Below are 18401 nucleotides of genomic sequence, written 5' to 3' on the forward strand. Positions count from 1 at the left end.
CATTCCTGGAGAAATTTTATATTCAGCTGCATCCTTCAAGATTTGCATAAAAATGTACCTGGCCTGGAGCCAGAGGGACTCCTAAATAATGATTTCACAGTGGCCAGAGGATTAATTGCAGACCTGAGGACTACACAGATCAGCTCCTCCATGCACAACCTGCAAGCCTCAGAGCTGGGCCACCAAGCCCTGCCAGGTTGGTTGTAACCAAGGTGTCAAAGCCTCTGATAATCTGATATCAAATGTCCCAAAGAGAAAGCCCAGCAGCACAGAAAACAACGCTGGGATGGCTGAATACCTCTTTAAGGAGTCTATAAAAGCCATGTGTCCATCTGGGGTTTTAGGGAGCTGCAAGAGAGGAAAAGGCAGGTCAGGGGCAAATTATCTGTGTAGTACACACAGAAAATGGGAGGGGCAGAGAAAAAAGCCAAATACTGACCACACGGGGCCTGAGCAGAGCTGGAAGGAACCAGGAAGTGTAATAGGGCCGTCTGAAAATGCTGAGAAAATAAACAGAGCAAAGTATTACCAGAGCCAAAGGTCCAAAGTGCCATCTCCACACCTCAGGAGTTAATTTGGCTCCTGCAAATACTAAATGTTCATGGTGACATGAATAACCACAGACAAACCAGGTTCAGGTTAGCCAATGGTTTTTAATTTCTTTCATTTTGCTTTTTGTTGTAATCATTTTGGACTTCTTTTGCACAGGGGAATGTGCCTTTTCACTCTCCCCACAAATATCCTCTACTAAGATGACTCCTCAGGAAGTGGGAAGAACTTCCCCAAACCTCCCTTGCTCACATCCTCAGTTTTTCTTGTTTCCTTCTTTTGATTCAGACTCGGCTTCTACAATTATTGTTTTTGTTGTTGTTGTTATTATTATTATTATTATTATTATTATTATTATTATTATTATTGCTGCTGAGCCCAGGAGGAGCTGAAAAGCACACAGTACCTGGCTTCTATCACAGAGGTTGGGATCTTCCTCGTGTTTTCAAATATCTGAAGGGCCTTTTCAACATCACGGAGAGCCTGGGCCTGGGGCTGCCTCACACCAGGAGAGAAAGATGTGAGAAATGCAGGGTGACATCAACTTACCTCTTCTGTTCTGGATTTGCTGCATTGTGATTTTATTTTAGTTGGATATGTGGAATTAGACACATCTCCACTGCAGCCTGTGCCTGCAGGCAGAGGCACTGACACCCCGGGTTTCTCTTGTTTCAGTTGTAAGACACCTCAGGCTGCAACAAGTTTCTCATCTGAAAACCAGATCAGACTTGGAAAAATTAAATTAAATCTTTGCTTATGCCTAGGAGTTCATCACAGGATTGGGTTTCTTGTATTAAATTCTGCTACCCTGCCTCCAGTCTGCATTTCATGTATCATGTGAGGCCTCTTCCTCTGATCAAATATAGGGAGGAATAATAAAGCCAAACACTTCCTTGTAAATAACTGCTGTTACCCAGAATGTATCATGAACTGCAGTGTGAAGCTGCAGAGTGTAGATTCCATCCCCAAATCTCCTTTGAACCTCCACACTTTGATGCCACACCACAGAGATGGAGTGCCCCAAGACAGCTATAAAATGTGACTCCTCTTTTCATGAAAACTGGGAAGATCCTGCATTTATGGCCACTAAACCCTCTGCCTTGAAGCTGGAGACTTAGCAGCACACTGAGCTCTGGCATGGCAGGGAGGTTGATAACCTCAGAGCTTTTCCAGAGGAAAAGGAATGTGGCTGATGAGGAAACTGGAGCCAGTACCTGCACAGCCTCCTCGGTGGCAGAGAGGTCCTCATAGAGCCCCATGTCTTCTATGGCCACCTGTGTGAGGTCAGAGGTGCAGGTGGTCACACACAGCAGGCTTTGACAGATGCACAGAGAAGTCCTCTCAAAACAGACAATGTTTCCTGACCTTGAGGTCGGCCAGTCTTGTCTTAGCCAGAGTGATGTACTCCAAGAGCAGGGACCGGTGTTTGGTGGGCACAAAAGGTGGGTACATGATGTGCACCTGAAAAGGGAAAATCACAAGATTGTTACAGGAAATCCAGGTGAAATTCTAACTAACTAATTCTGACTAATGATTACCTCCAATATTCCCCAAAGAAGGCATTATTGCTTGGTTAAGGATCAATCATTTTCATGGCAACCAACATAATTTTTCCCAACAACAAACAAACTAGATCAGTGAAGTGCCTAAAACTAAATTCCATGAAAGGAGTTCTCCCCATCAATAAAAGAATCTTGTCCTTCCTTTTTTCAGGAAGAAAAGAGTTTGAATAATGAACCAGAAGTAATGCAATTACTATAACAACATTTATAATGAGCTGAACCTACTGAAAGGCACAGAGTCATTTTGGGGCAGTGCTGGACCTGAAAATCATCTCTGCCAGCACCTTCTCACCTTCAGGTATGGTGCAGCTTCAAAGGGCACCAGCTCTGACAGGAACTCGAAGAGGAAAACCAGAGATTTCTTACTGCTCCCATGCTGGCCACCAGCACTCCCAAAGGAAGCCTGAAATGGGAAATGGGAAATAAGACTTTCAGTGTGGAGAGGATCCTCATCCAAGCAGTGCCATAACTGAGCACACCAACCCCAAACATCCCATTTCTGTCAGGACAACCTGGATAGAGTGTTTACAGAATCATGGAATGGTTTGGGTGGGAAATGACCTTAAAGATCACCTAGATGCAGTCCCCTGCCACGGCAGGGACACTTTCTACTAGCCCAGGTTGCTCCAAGCCCCATCCAGCCTGGCCTTGGACACTGCCAGGGATCCAGGGGCAGCTTCTCTGGGACTCCCCACTCTCACAGCCAAGAACTCCTTCCCAAATCCCATCCAGCCCTGCCCTAGGGCAGTGGGAGCCATTCCCTGTGTCCTGTCCCTCCCTCCCTTGTCCCCAGTCCCTCTCCAGCTCTCCTGGATCCCTTCAGACCCTGGAAAGAACTCTGAGCTCTCCCTGGAGCCTTTTCCTCTCCACTGAGCACCCCCAGCTCTCCCAGCTCCAGAGCAGAGGGGCTCCCTTGGGTGATGGTGACTTAGAGAAGTCTCTGTGCAAGTTTGCTGCCATGAGAACACTTAAACAAGGCAACTCTGAGATGCACCAAAAGATTGAGATTCATGAGGGAACCACAAATCTGCAGGTTTCTACACAGGTTTATCTGGGCATTCCAAGGAAAAGAACCAGTCTGAGACCACAGAGAACACAACCAGTTTGTTATTCTGATACCTCCTGGACACTCTATCAGCCAAAGCTGAGCTCAGATTTGCAAACTCATACAAAGGAATTTCCAGGTTGAATTTACGTTGAGATTTGCATCCCTAAAATACCCAGCTGTTTACAGTTAAAAGCAACAATTATCTGTAAGGTCAAACACAGCAATTACAGCTGCATGCAAACCTCCAGGAAACTGGAATGCTTCCTCTGCCATAACCCCCAACTTATGCAATAACAACAGTGCTGCTTATCAAGATACTGAAATCCATCCAAGATGATGATAATAACAGGAATTACATGTCTGCATTCCTAGCAAATAACTACAACAGGAGAGGTGGACTTAAAAGATGAAAGGAGGGAAAACTGGGGAAAGCCAAATAAATTTATTCTTTGCAGACACAAAGGCAGTAATAAATATGCAATCATTCCTAATATCAGTACAATCATTTGTACTTTTTTTTTTTTTTCTCCATTCTCATTCCTGGTTGTCCTGTCTGGAACAAGGCTTTCTCCACACAGCAGAGCATTGCTTATGCAGGCTCACAAATTAAAACAAGGCTCACCAGTCAGGCCTCCCTCAGTCTTACCTTAAACCACTCAGAGTAAGGCATGAAGACAGCAGGGCCCTCCAGAGCAGCCTGACGAGCGATCAGGAAGGCAGTGATCATATTTTCCATGTCATAATTCCCAAAGGCCTTCAGCAGGAGATGGCTCAGCAGGTCTGGGAACATAAAACAGTAACCTCACACTTTGCTCCTGACAACAGTGCTGTACTTTCTGATAGAAATGAAGACAAATATCTGTGATAAAACACAAGGCAGGACATGTATTGCAGCCTGCAGAACCTCTGGGGTCTGATTTTATTTTTTTATGCACTTTCAACTGTCAAACACGCTTGGATTCCCTGCAGGGAGTCCAGCAGTGGGATAATTAGTAAGGAATTCTCACAAACAAGCCCTGCCAGCAAAGGTGAGCTAGAACTGAAATTCAGTAATCACTATGCCAATTAATACTGAAGGTAATTACCAAACAACCACCCTGGGCTGTACACAAAGTTTGAGAAGTGGCAGGCACGAGGCCTGGCATTCACATCAGCACAGACAAGGAAAGTCTGAGTGGAAAAGCAGAGGTGCTGCTGCTCTTTTCCATGCAGGAACCCCCATGGATGACTCCCTGCTCCCCAGCCCAGCAGCACGGGCACACACCAGGCTGGCAGTGCCCACACCAGGCTGGCAGTGCCCACACCAGGCTGGCAGTGCCCACCTACCCCTGAAGAGCTGCTCAGCCTCAGCCTGGCACACCACCAGCGTGGACACACAGGACAGGACGTGCTGCCAGTTCACCTCGTGGGTCTCCAGGACTTGCTGCAGCTGGCAGATGGATTCCTTCACACTGAATGCCACCAGCAGCTGGAGGAGTGATGGCAGTTCCTGTTAGCTGGGACATACAGCCTCAAGAAAGGGGCATACAGGCAAGATTGACAGGCTTTTCTGGGATTTTTTCAGCTATCCTGCATCTTTTGGATCAGCTTCCCAGGCCCAAATATCAGCCTGCACTGGAACCAGCACCAGCTACAACAAACAGAAGAACTCCAATTCTTTCAGAATCCATTTCATATTCTGTACCAGTGAAAATTCACATCTCCAATCAGCATCTTTGCTCTCATTAAGAGCTTTGCACAAGCAAAACCCACTGTAGTTTTTTTCTTCTCAGGCTCCCTCCTCCCAGAGTTTCTGGCAATTGGTTTGGATTCTGCAGCTGGATTACATTGCACTAATTTCCAACAACCTGATTTCAGGTACTTCAGGGATATAAACCCAACCTAATGAAGCTCTCTGAGTGACACCAGGCAGATGTACCTTGCGAAACAGAGCTGTGAGCAGGGGACAAGTCCTGGTAAAGCTCCACTCCTTCTGCATCTGGATGGCGTCAGACACTGCACCCACAAAAGGAAAACTTCAGCAGCAGGTTTTAAAATACACCCCAAATACATCAGTATCCCTTGTGCAGCCATTAAAAACTGCCCAGTGGAATTGTGTCTCCCCTTTGTCTTTGGAACATGGGCTGAGGCACAAGGACTGGGCCATTCCTTTATGGCTCTGTCACTCCAGAGCTGTTTTTGTGACCACACGAGCGTAGGCTGACGTGGCACATGCACAGAGAACCAGCAAGGAATCAGCTTTTCCCTCATTAACCTCTTTCATCTGGGAGCCAGCAATGACACAGCTCTCCCACACAAGAGACAAGCAGCTCCAGATCACAGCTCATGGGGATTTTACCAGAGATTTCATAGCTCAAACACATTTCTTCCTAAAAGCATCAAGCTTCATAACTACTGATCTGGGATTAGAATCTTCCTACCCAAAATTTTGTCTTGAATTATGACCCTCAGATGACTTTTTTTTTGCCTGATTTGGCACCCTGCTTATACAGGAAGGAGCTCAGAGGTCTGGAGGCTGCTCTGGCTCTGGGTCCTCCAGGCTGGGCTCCACTCAGAGTGGGACAGAGCTCTGGACACACCTGGAGACACCTGGGGACCTGTCCCTGCCCATTCCCACCTTTCAGCACGGGGTTGTAGGTGAGAACCTCAGTCAGGGTGTGTCTGAAAAACTGCCTCAAGGAATCCGGGTGAGCCACGCTTCCATAAAGGGACACGTTGAAGACATTCAGCCTGCAGAGGAAAAGGAAATACCACAAACAATGGCAGGCAGGTGATCAGCCAGCTACTGACTCATTATGATCAGCCAGCTACTGATAATAAATGATCCACCAGCTGCTGATGAAATAGGAACAACCAGGTGCAGTTTAGGGTGAATGACTAATTTTTATTCTACATCCATCTTCTCAAATTGCCACAAATATATACTTTTTGGTATGTATTTTAAAAAATCCAAACAACTAATGATAACACTGTGCAGCCATCAGGTTTACAAATGTGAGTCTAAGGCGTATCCCTGCATAGGGCTGAAGGTGACATGCACAAAGCAGTTAAATAAAACAAGTTTGGAAGCAGGAATTGGAGATTATTTCACCTTCCAGGTGTTTCTGCTCAGAAGCAGTGAGAAAACTCGATGGGGAATTGTTGGCATGACAAGAGGGAAGTCCAGGGTTGGCTCCAGCACGGCCAGAACCCACTTTCCTACCTGGCCCTTATCTTTTTTACAAGCACTTTTGTCTGCACATATTTTATTAGCAGAGAATACCAAGCACAAGTAGTAGTGGGAGGGGTGGGAGGTGTGTAAATAAGTACAAAACACCCCACAACACTCCTCCTGTTTCAGTAAGAAGTGCAGCAGTGGATAAAAACCTCCTCCTGACAGTCTGGAACGTTTCTTACCAGAACCTCCCAGCTCGCACCATGGAAACATCTTCCTGCTTCTCTTTACCAACAGCATCCAGCACCCCTGGACCCCAAAACACACAAAAACCCAATGAGAAAAGGACCATGACACCAAACCCCACACGGGAATTAACAGGAATGAGCAATCTGTGCCCCTTTACAAAGGTGACCCCACCGGGGAAATGTGAGAAGCCACTCAGCAGCGCTGAATTCTTCCCAGATTTTTTCCAAAGTGACACAGAGACTCAGAAACTATTATCCCTGCCCTTGAACCAATTTAAAAGCATTCCCTAGAACATGCTAGTAATGAAGCCGCCTAAAAATGCATATAAATCAGAATTTCATTCCCAAACCCGACCCCAGTGCATCTGTGAGTGTGAGCATCGTGTCTGGAGGCAGGGATTTGCACAGGCTGAATTAACCACCCTGCAAACCACGTCCCAACAAAGGGCAGGCTGGGGGAGGGCCGCGTTTGTAATGTGCCATTTGCATTGCAGGAATTCCTTTTAAAAAGCTCGGTTTGCCCCAAAAGGACCGCGGAGAGGAGGAACAGGTTGGCAGCTTGCGCAGCGCCGTTGTCTTGACGATCAGCCCACGGACTGGGAAAGCCTTTGCTTTGCAGTCTGCTGCAGCAGCACTTCTGCTTTGTGCCACCCTGCCTTGAAAACCCTCCTCTTTCAGCTGATAAAGGAGCTTGGTTTGTGTATTCTAATCATTTCGCTAAGAAAAAACACCCTGAAAAGAAAATTTACTGAGCAGGGGCAGCGAAGCAGACACCCCTGGCATGCCACCACAGCTTTAGGATGTAACACTCTCCTCTCCTGCTCAGGAATACTTTAAGGTTAAGTAGGGGAGAATAAAGCAAAGGAGATAAACTGAGCTTATCTTCAGGCACAGCAGTTGAGCACTGCCGGATCACTGCAGTGAACACACTGCTCCCGTGCTGCTCCCAGCCTGTCCTTCTCCTCCTGTGAAGGTCTCCAGTAACAGTGAACTCTTTAACATTAAAAATCCTAATGTTCTCCAAAGATTAATGAAGTGAGACCCCTCAAAGGTGACCCAAAAGCGTGGACTAATAAAATATCTTACATAAAGCTCATGTAGTGCCTTTTGCAGGCAGGCAGGCTGCGAGTGTGGCAGTGCAGGCTGCGCAAAGGAGAAGGGCAAATGAAGAGCAGGATGCAGACTCCTGTCTGCCTGCCAACAGCCTGCTCCTCCTCCTCCAAAATCCCTACTCCTCCTCCTCCTCCAAAATCCCTACTCCTCTGCTGAGAAGGGCTGCTTTTCAGCTGTTAAAGGACCACCTGAGATGGGATTCATACATGTTAAATAATAAAGCACTTCTCTCGCAGCTTTCCCTTTTTAGAAGGACTCACAAGGTCCGTGAGGCATTTCTGTGCTCCCCGTGGGGCGAGGGATGGGGCTGGCAGTGCCCACAGGGATGGAGGGGAGGTGCCATGGCCTGGGATGGGGTCACCTTACAGCAGAGAGAAGGCAGCAGCCTCTGCAGCAGCACGGAGCAGGAGAGGAGGCAGCAGGGAAAGCAGGGAAGCGCTGTCACTAAGGAGACAGCGGTGACAGCAGGGCACAGGCAGGTGACACCAGCCAGGGGTGTGGGACACGGGAGGGGAGTAAGGAACGTGACAGCAGCAGGTAGAGCATCTCCCCAGGAGGATCAGCTGTGACACAGGACAGAAATAACCCCATGTGAATGTGTTCAGTCTGCGTGCGTCAGGATTTGCTGGTAAATCAGGCACTGCTGTGCTGAGCCCCCAGCACAGGCACCAGGGCAGCTCAGGCCAGGGCAGGCACGTTGCAGCTCATGAACACTGCTGTTTCAGGGCTACACACCTACACTAGGTGCCTTTGCTCAGCACAAAAATAGAGGTTTCACAAAACATTAGCCTGCAAATCCAAACGGTGAGTCAGCAAAATCGCTCCATTCAATGTTTAATTTACTAGGCAAGAAAAAATAAATCTAAATAGAGCTGATCCTGGCCTAACCTCTGTGCTCCACCTGCTTCCAAGCAAACCTGTTAAACATCAGGAAATCGGGTCAGGTATCTATATAATGTTACAGTGGGAGCAGAAAAAAACTGTAGCATAAAAGGCAAGAAATTATCTGCAGTGTCTGGAGACGCTTTAGGAGAACCACAGGGAAAGCAGAGGCAAATAAAATCAGTGACATAAATATTATGCACAACAGCACAGACAAAGCAGCCAGGCAAAGGATTTCTCCTTAGGGATTGAGCAGTGAGCACGAACAGAAGTCTTGGAGCCAGCAGTGGCTGCACAAAGCTGAGATCACAGCAGTACTCACATGCCAGCATTCTCTGTAGGACAGCACGGCAGATCTGTTCAAAATTGACAAATTAAGGGATTTTGAGTTTCAAAGAGCTGCAGTTCAATGCAGAAAAACTAAATTGACTCAAAGAGGTTTTGCCCTCTAAAAGCTTCACTTTGACCTTAGGCTCTGCAATAGAATATATAAAATAGACAGAAGAGCAGCACTTTCCAACCTTACAGCCTGCCATGTCTCATATTCAAATGGAACACCCAAGCAATCCAGGTGAAAGGAAGTTTAAAAACCCCTTGATGTGCCACCTTGGAGCAATTCTCCATGCAAAAAAAATCCCAATTCTGGTTTCCCCATTCCCCCACTCCAGCACCTGCACCACCACCCTCTCCTTGCAGCTCCAAGCTCTGAATTATTTGTACTCAGCAAGAGCCAGAGGTTAATAGAATTGCTTTATTAAAGCAGCATTTGCAACCAGGTTCATTTTGTCCTTACATAGGTAACCTTCTGGAACTCCACCTTCCTTCCCAGCTCTGAAGCCTGCTCAAAGCCATTCTGAAGAAACACGATGGCAAAGTCTGCAAATCGAGAAGGAATTGGTGTTGCAGCATCCCCTTTGCACACCTGCTCCTTCCCCTCCCACCTGTCCCAACAGTCTCTGAAAAGCCTCCACTCAGCAGGAATCATTTACTGCCTTGGAGAAAAATTATTTCCAGGAAAAAGAATCCAGAACTTCAAGGATTATAAAGTCTAAAGAATTTGCAGTTATGCTCCACAACCTCTGCAGAACTCAGAGGGGCTGTACTTGATCAGTTGCACTGATCCACACTCAGACACTGGAGGGATTTTCTCCTACATAAACTAAGAAAATAAATAATAGAAATTGACAGGGGGGACATGGAACTCTGAAATATTTCTGGCCCAAAACCTCCCTGGGATTTTGCAGAGTGTCACAGTGCCCGTGCATCATCCCTGAACCACTCCCCTCACAACTACACTGGAGTCACCATAACTCCAAGGGATGGAAAGATTCAAACCAATTATTTTTTAAAGGGAGAATATTCCCTAAAATTGCCAAACATATAAAAAATATATTCCCCAGAGAAATGAGGTAAGGAGACACAAAGTGAGGCTTTTGTGTTGTTGCACCTCTGAGGTTCTGCCCTGCCCCCAGCCCAGGTCCTTGCCTGAGAGAAGGCGCCGTGCCAGCTCCGTGTCCTCACTGGGGATGTCCCCAACCTGCTCACAGAGGCCACAGAGGCTGCTGCAGAGCCACTCCACTGCTGCTGGGCCTGCTGGGCTCCTGCAAAACACAAAACACCTTCAGTTCAATCCCTCTGCTCTCTGCAAGGCTTGGCTGTCTCCACCTCCATCGTCTGGGCTCGGGGAAGAGCCACCTGTGCACTCTGCCCTAAATGTGTCACTTCATTTATTTAACTTACAAACAGCTCCTTTTTATATTATTTGCTTTATAAGAAGATCCTGCAACACACACACAAAGGAAAACTGTGTGTGAAATTGTGCATCCAAGTACTTCCTCATCTCTGACATGAAAGTGTTTCCATTGAGAAAACTCTGCTAGAAAATTTCAGCTCCAATTTCTAAGGCACTTGGATAAAAATGCTTCAAAAAAGAAATTAAATTCTTCATCTATACCTTTGGTTCCCTTAAATTGCTTTCATTGTGAACAGACAAGCAAACCAGTTTCAGAAGCCTAGAAGATCACTGGGAATTCCTCTGACACAATAAGGAGACAACCTGGACTTCACAACTGGGTGAGTTGTTAGATCTGTATCATGGAATAATGGAATGGTTTGGGTTCAAGTGGACCTTAATGCTCATCTTGATTCACCCCAGACCAGGTTGTTCCAAGCCCTGCCCAGCTTGGTCTTGGACACTCATAGGGGGACAAAAAACAAAACCCCAAAATCCTTAGACTAACAATTCCCTGGAGATTAACTCTGCCAGACAAAAAAAAAAATTGTAACATTTTGTGAAGATGAAGCATCCACCTTCTGCAGAGCAAGACTTTTTCTCAAGTCCTGGTGGACACCAAAGAGGAGCCACCACATCAAAACTGGGCTAATTACCCCAGAATAACCCCCCAAACCCACAGCAGCTCCTAAATCCTGCTAATCTGATCCCTTGCCAGCACCTGACTATATCCTGAGTCCAGAATACTCATGACTAATCCCTGATTATGTTTCAATAGGCTTTAGGAGATCAGCCACACCCCCCTGAGGCCAGCTCACCTCTCCAGCAGCTCTGGCAGGCCAGCGATGTCCCTGCTGTGCAGGTGCCACACGGCTTCCAGCACCGGGGGCTCCTAAGGAGATGTCACCATCAGGTCACAGCCTGCACTGGGCACTTAACATTTGGCTATTGTAAATGGTACACGAAAAACAAAGCTGGGTTCTGTTTATTCCAACTCTCCAGAAGTGGTTAAAATTTAAAATTGGCAACACAGGAAATGGCTGGTGATGGAAGATTGTATTTCCTAGAAATTTTGGCAGGGTTAGGGTTGTAGATGGATCATCATTTTAAATTTCAGTGGACAAGGAATGAATATATTCATCTTTTCCCTCTGGAATAATGCTGATTCCACAGATTTAAAGGAGCAGGGATATCCCAGGAAATAGGTAACACAACTGAGTTTCAGGTCTTGTTAATGCAGATCCAGATCCAGATTAAAGAATTGTCTTTTACTCTATTAACTGTTTATTAGTCTCTGTGGAACAAGGTTGCCACTCTCAAGTCCATATCCCAACAGAGCTGGGATTGCAGGAGACTACAGGGAGAGACTCTGCAATCATCCAGGCAGAAAGGCTGATGGACACGAAGGAAAAATGAACAAAAATCTGCACCAGGCATTGCTCCTGTGTGCACCCTGTAACATCACATCCAGGAAATCCTGAGCCAGCAAAACAGCACTGCAGGGTGCACCTGCCAGGGGAAAGGAGGTGCTGCAGCTTCTGACCATTCCAGGCAGAACCAACACCTTCACAAAACCTTCCCACCTTGAGAAGAAGGAGGCATTTGGGAGCCTTGGGCACAGGGAAAAGCCAAAGCCCCAGCAGCTTTCTGCAGTGGCCAGCAGCTGCCTCACACCTGACCCCAAACTCGCCCACATACTTTGTCTTCACAACCTAATTCTTACTGTAACAGCCTCAGTTACAGAGTTATCTCTCACTTATCCCCATGTCTGCCCCAGGACCAGGAGATCTTAATCAGCCTGTGAAACACACAGGTTCTATTTTCAGCTCAGAGCAGATATTTGAGAGCAGGGCACAGCCCTTTATCTGGGCAGATCAGCCTTTTCCTCCTTTCCCATGAGAGCAGTGAGGAATCAGAACTGTCCCACTCATAAAAAGCCCTCAACTCCACTCACAGCACCACTTGTCTCCACAAAATAACCCAAATGAAATCAAGACATCCCATTTGTGAGGCAGCACAAGCTGTTATCTGCTATCTGGTTTCTTTCTCTGTGACCTCACTTTGTCTTATCACCATTCCCAGGTACACAAAGCACAGAACCAGGATGCCAAAGACACTTGGAATGTTGATGGCAGAGCACATGAAGGGCTCTGGGACTGTGTCACCCCACAGCCAGCTGGGAGAGCACCCCAAAACCAGCACCTGATCACCAGGGTGCTGTCAGTGTGGCAGTTTCCTATAATTCAAGTAATTCCAAACCTTGACTAAGTTGAAATAGCAAAGCCCACTGCAGAGACAAAGAAATTCCCACTGAACTCGCTCTAAAATAAACAAAACCACCAAAAAAACACCCCACCGTCTGTAATTCAGCTCATGCTTTTGCAAGGTCAGGAAAACCTAAATTCTCAGGAATTCAGAGATGCCACATGCCATGGATGAAACCTCATGGCCTGTAACACCACAATGTTTCTCCATGGGTTCTCACCTTCATTTTCCACATTTCCTGGCAGAAGAGGGAGCGACTGAAAATGTTGTTTGCCAGCAAATCCTTCACAGTCTGAAGCAAGCAGGACAACCTCTTCTGGCATCACCCCAGAAATGAAGCAGAAATAATTCCCTTTGTGAACAACACACTCTCAGTAAAACAATTTATTGCTTTGCCCAGTTTGCTGCTTTTCAAAGGGTGAAATGATGGAGAGAATTCAGGGGAAAAACCCAAACTTCTCTTCTTATATATCTTGTACTTCTGCAAGCAAATCGAACAGCTCAGTGAATTATTGTCCGCTCGTGTTTGGGGCTTAATCAGAGCAGATAAACTGGGCTTAAAGCCAAACCTAGCAGTGCTGTTATGTTGATAAATTAAAGATAAAGTTTTCCCCTTACTCTCTGGTCAGAGTTCAGCAGTGGGACTCTCGAGGGGCTGGCAGAATCCTGGCAGATCCGCTCCACGTTGGCAGCAGCATTTTTGGCTGCCAGGGTCGCTGTGGGCACGCCCAGCTTGGAGGCCTGTTCCTGCAGAACAGAGACTAAACAAAACAGCAAAGCAGAGCACTGTCATCACCAGGCAAGAAACAGGACCAGAACAATGAAAATAAAGTAAAACTGGGGTTCACATAAAGGCAAAAATTCAGTGTTGAGGAAAAGCTCTTCCCCACATCTGGGCTGGAAGATGCTCACCTATAAAAGACTCTGGTGACACTTCCTGGTGCTCTGCCCCATCCTGCACACCTGGCTTGGCTGAATCTCCCACCTGGAGACCAAATAAAACCATAAAACTCTTAGATGTCTGTCACACACGTTTACAAACCCCTCCCTGCACTGCTGAGCAACTGAAGGAAAATTGACACGGAGCTCCCACATGGGAATGGAAAAGCACAGATTTCACCTTACAAGAGATGTGTGTTTAGTTATTGTCAGTTTATGCAGAAAAAATGAGATACAGGTCAAAGTTCCTCATCCCCAGGGACCAAACAACTCAGCAGCAGCACCAGGAACAGAATTCCTATAATTCTTACCTTTCAAGTCCTTTCTGTGAGGCCATAAATATTTGATGAAACATGTCCAAATGTTGGACCATTTTCTAGTTAAATCCCCTTTTCTTTTTATGAAGGAAATATTCTCTAGAGAAAGACAGATCCTGAACTATGGGAAATATTTGCATTATCTGTTGTAGCTGTAAAATCACTGTGTGAGAAGAGGGAGAATGTGGCTGAATCACAAGAGTGGCTCAAGAAAAGGTTGTCATGAACTCATGTCAGTCAGACATGGTTGGGAACTCAGAGAAAAGCCAAGTCTCTCCTGAATTGTCTTCCCTAGATGAACAAGAAGCCAGTTCTGACTCGAAGGAAAATGTACTGGATTTCCCTTTGTCCCAAAGCCAAACCATGCTTAACCATTTTTAATTTGTAAAATATGGAAAGGAATAACAATGTAATTTCTGCAAAACAGAGCTTTCAACTTCACCTTACTCCTGCTGGGATTTTTTTCCACATATCATGGAAAATGGCATTCCTGGGACATTGGCTCCACAGCCAGCTCCAGCTGGGATCTCCCCTGTCCCAGCCGGGCCAGGCCACCCTGGGTGCCCCGTTCCTACCTCCAGCAGGAGGGCAGCCAGGTCCTGGTGCTGCTCCAGCAGCCGCAGAGCCGCTCCCTGCAGCTCCGCTTCACTCCCGAAGGGGCTTTTCCGCTTCCTGGCTCTCCCTGCTGAGGAGTTTGGGTTTTATTGAGCAGGGTGTTCCCGGGGCACCCCGAAACCACCTCCCGAAATCACATTCCTGCTGCTGTGGGTGAGGGCAGAGCGGTGTGAGGAGAACATACGGGGGACATCAGGGCAGATGTTGTGTACAGGGGGTTTGAGGAAAGCAGAGAAAGGTGTAGAGGACAGATGTTGTGTACAAGGGCTTTAAGGAAAGCAGAGAAACGTGTAGCGGGCAGATGTTGTGTACCAGGACACGGGGCTTTCAGGAAAGCAGAGCGGGGTGCATGGAGCGGGAGGTGATTTCGCGGTACAGAGAAGGGGTGTACAAAGGCCGAGCGTGGACATTCACGCCCCCCGTCCCCTCCGCTGTCCCCGCCGGGAGCGCCCAGCGCGGAGCTCGCCCCGGGGCCGCCTCAGCCCTCACGTACCGAGCACGTCCCGCCAGCTCCTCCCGCCCGCGCCCGCCATCGCGGCCGCCGCTTCCCGCCGCACCAGCCCGCGCCGCCATTGGCTGCCGCCGGCCCGGCCCGCCTCACCCATTGGCTGGGAGGGAGGAGGAGAGGCCCCGTCGCCTCTGCCCATTGGCTGGAAGCGCGGGATTGTCCCGCCCCCGCCACCCTCTGCAGTGGCCGCGGTGGGCGCTGCCATGTTGGGAAGGGCGGCGGGAGCGGCGGGAGGGGGACGCGGAGGGTGTGGGGAGACACGGGGGGTCGGGCACCGTGAGGGAACCCGCCCCGCACTGGCTGTGAGCTCGGAGTGTGCGGGACACGGTTCTGAGCCGTGAGGGTGCTGCTGATCCTGGGAGGGAAAGGTTTGTGCTAGAAGGGACCTTAAAGCTCATCCCATCCCACCCCAGTCATGGCAGGGACACCTTCCACTTTGTCAGGCAGCTCCAAGCCCTGTCCAACAAGGCCTTGGACACTTCCAAGATTCAGGGGCAGCCACAGCTGCTCTGGGCACCCTGTGCCAGGGCATGCCCACCCTCACAGACAGCAATTCGTTCCTATTACCCCATCTAACCCTGTCCTCTGGCTGTGGGAAGCCATTCCCCCTTGTCCAGGCCCTTGTCCAAAACCCCTTTCCCTCTTTTTCCTCAGATCTCTTTAGGTCCAGAATGTCCGCAAAGTCTCACAGAGCAGAATTCCCAGAGGGATTTTCCCATCTGATCTGATCCTTCCTGACAATGAACTGCTGCTGTTGGCCAGCATGGCTTGGAGCAGCAGTGGTGGTTTCTATGGAAAGATGAAGTCCCCAGGGTGAGTCCAGCATCAGGAAGCAGCTCCTGCTGGGATTGGCCATGGATGGTTTATTGCGGTGCTGGGCGGGCAGGCTGTGAGTCAGCAGCACATGATGCCAGCAGCCGGCAGATCCAGCACAGTGTCCGGCATGGACAGTGCCTTGGGATCCCACCGAGTCTGGGGAGTCACGTTCCTGGGTCGCTTTAACCCCCAATGGCATTTGCAAGTTTGTGTCAGCCCCAGATTTTGGGATCCCCACCACATCTGGCCCCACCGTGCATCTGACCAGGAGCTTGGTGTTCCAGAGTGCTCCTGGAGTTTATTCCCGGGGTCCCCAAGGGTGTTCCCAAGGGTGTTCCCAAGGTCCTTGCAATGCCTTCAAGGTCTTCAGGGAGTTTCCAAGGGTGGCCTTTAGGTCCTCATGGTGTCCCCAAGGTCCTCATGGTGTCCCTGAGGTTCCCAAGGGCGTTTCAAATGTCTCCAGAGTGGTCACAAATGTCCCCAAGGTGTCTCTCAGAGTGTTCCCCCTCAAACTCTGGCCATATCCGAGCCCAGCATACAGCAGGAGCAAACTGCTGTAAATGCTCACTCCTTCCATGTTCCCAGTTTATTGCAGCATGGAGGGAAAGCAGGAGAGGCACATCACCCCACAGGTGCTCCATGCGCTCATCCAGGCTTTGTAAGGAATTTTTTTGCATATGGGAGCTGAAACCCACAGGAATGGATTATCCACGAGGAAACAGAGGCACAGGCCTGCTGCAGGCAGCTGGGGAAGGGCTCTGCCTGATCCATCCCAGCTCCCTGCTTCCACATTGCAGGAGCCAGGAATCCAACCCTCCCATAGTGCTCTGACACCATTCCCCAAACACTTCATCTTTCTTTCCCTCTGTTTAACTCTACTTTAATTCTGTTTCCCTCATCCACACACACGCTTGGCTTCTGTTTGAGTTTTCCATGCCGGTAGCTTTTAATTACACGATTCTGTATTAATTACAGATTTACCCAAAGCAAAGGGCTCCTTGCTTTATCATGCAAATGCCTTTGCATGAATCCTGCAGGGTGGGTTTTCCTTCAAACGCCGCACGTCCTCCTGCTCCCATCCCCGACGGTGCCGCCCCGGCTGTGTCTGGAGGCGCTGGAAAGCTGGCACAGCACGGCACGGCACGGCACAGCACGGCACAGCACAGCACAGCACAGCACGGCACAGCCCTGCTCCAGTGGGCAGCACAGGCAGCTTTCCTCCCAGCTCCAAACAGGCTCCAAACCAGGGTAAACAGGGCATTCAAAGCTCTCAGTTCAGACTCACACATCGTGCTCCAGCTGTGCAGGATCCCGTGTGGATCCAGCTGCAGATGAAGCTGGCACCGTGCTCCTAAGTCCCTGTGACACGGTCCCACCTGCCCACGGTGCATTTGAGCATTCCTGGAGGTGCACAGACATCACCTGTACCCCTTCTCCCCTTTCCCACACCCCAGGGCACCAGGCAGGGCTGTGTTTCTCAGTATTCCAGCTCCATTATCCCAGTTTCTTCCCCAAAGATGGAGCTGGCGCTGTTCAGGTTCTCTGGGGTGGGCTCCATCCCACACTCTTTGACAGACCTGTCCAGCCCTGGAGCAGCTCTTTGGCCATGTGGGATGGATGAGCAGCCGTGTGTCAGCTCCATCCCTGTCCCAGCACAGCTCTGGGATCAATCCCAGTTTATGCTCATCGGTTAATGGAGCTGAGACAGGGTTTTATTCTCCTTCCATCATGGAAATGGGAAGCTCATCATGACAAGAGTGTTCATTTGCTCCATTTGACCTTTCCCATGTGTTGGTTGTCCTTTCTGCTCTGTCAGGACAATCCTGCCCTCCCCGTGTGTCTGAAGGAACCAGCTGGTCCCCAAAGGTGATGCTGCTCTAAAGTCAGACTTTCCCAGTGGCTGCAGGATGCCAACCCCACACACCATATTCCCATAGGATATTGTCTCCCTAAAGACTCCAGCTCATCCTGGCACCTTCTGGCCGTGCCCAAACAAAACTCTGGCATCTGGAGCTCTTGTCCTTCCCTCCAGGAAGTTTTCCTGTCCCAGCCTGGCCCCTTCCCTGTGCCAGCTCCTCATCCCAGCCGAGTGCCCAGGGCTCCCCCAGCACCCCACAGGGCAGGTGCCTCGTGGCAGGGATCCCCGTGGTCCCTGGCATCCTGTGTTCCTGCTCTGCTTCCTGCTCGAGTGTCCCCAGGTGACCCTGGTGCCAAGGCCATCATGTCCCTGCCGGTCTGTGCCACATGTGGGCTCAGTGGGACACGAGCCATGCACCACGGCCACCCTGCTGCTCTTGGGGCACAGGGAGGGTCTCGTGTCCCTCGGGGGTGTCACCCAGCCCTGCTCTGCACCCGTGCTGGGCACTGCCCCCATCGCCTGCCCCGCAATCCACATCCTGTGTGCCCTGAACCCTGCACTCTGCACCCAGCCAGCCCAGGGCAGCCACTCCCTGCTGCCAGCCCTGCAGCCTGGGCGGGCCGGAGCGGTGCCGTGCTGTACCGTGCCATGCCATGCCAAGCCATGCCATCGGTACTGAGCTGTTCTGTGCCATGCTGTGCTGAGCTATGCCATGGTGCTGAGCTCTGATGTGCCCTGCTGAGCCATGCGGAGCCGAGCTGTGCCGTGCCACACTAAGCTGTGCCATTCTGAGCC

At 49.3% G+C, this 18401-nt stretch overlaps 1 protein-coding gene across 2 annotated transcripts in view; it reads right to left on the reverse strand.

Annotated features, from left to right (window-relative positions):
- Positions 1-14963, reverse strand: part of LOC117001620 (Fanconi anemia group A protein-like) — a 31781-nt gene extending 16818 nt beyond the window's left edge. The window contains exons 1-20 of one of the 2 annotated variants that reach the window (XM_033070058.2): positions 14918-14963; positions 14385-14494; positions 13466-13538; positions 13172-13314; positions 12774-12869; positions 11107-11180; positions 10042-10157; positions 9350-9432; positions 8879-8912; positions 6556-6622; positions 5777-5889; positions 5078-5154; positions 4486-4627; positions 3806-3939; positions 2404-2514; positions 1915-2010; positions 1764-1823; positions 956-1044; positions 440-500; positions 299-348 (exon numbers count right to left, since the gene is read on the reverse strand). In XM_033070058.2, coding sequence (XP_032925949.1) covers positions 299-348; positions 440-500; positions 956-1044; positions 1764-1823; positions 1915-2010; positions 2404-2514; positions 3806-3939; positions 4486-4627; positions 5078-5154; positions 5777-5889; positions 6556-6622; positions 8879-8912; positions 9350-9432; positions 10042-10157; positions 11107-11180; positions 12774-12869; positions 13172-13314; positions 13466-13538; positions 14385-14494; positions 14918-14957 — 1769 coding nt within the window. In that variant the 5' untranslated portion in view covers positions 14958-14963. The remainder of the gene's footprint in view (positions 1-298; positions 349-439; positions 501-955; positions 1045-1763; positions 1824-1914; positions 2011-2403; positions 2515-3805; positions 3940-4485; positions 4628-5077; positions 5155-5776; positions 5890-6555; positions 6623-8878; positions 8913-9349; positions 9433-10041; positions 10158-11106; positions 11181-12773; positions 12870-13171; positions 13315-13465; positions 13539-14384; positions 14495-14917) is intronic. The other variant, XM_033070059.2, reaches the window with a different exon arrangement.
- Positions 14964-18401: the final 3438 nt, after the last annotated feature.

This window comes from Catharus ustulatus, chromosome 11 (assembly GCF_009819885.2).
Source record: "Catharus ustulatus isolate bCatUst1 chromosome 11, bCatUst1.pri.v2, whole genome shotgun sequence".
Taxonomy (NCBI): Eukaryota; Metazoa; Chordata; class Aves; order Passeriformes; family Turdidae; genus Catharus; species Catharus ustulatus.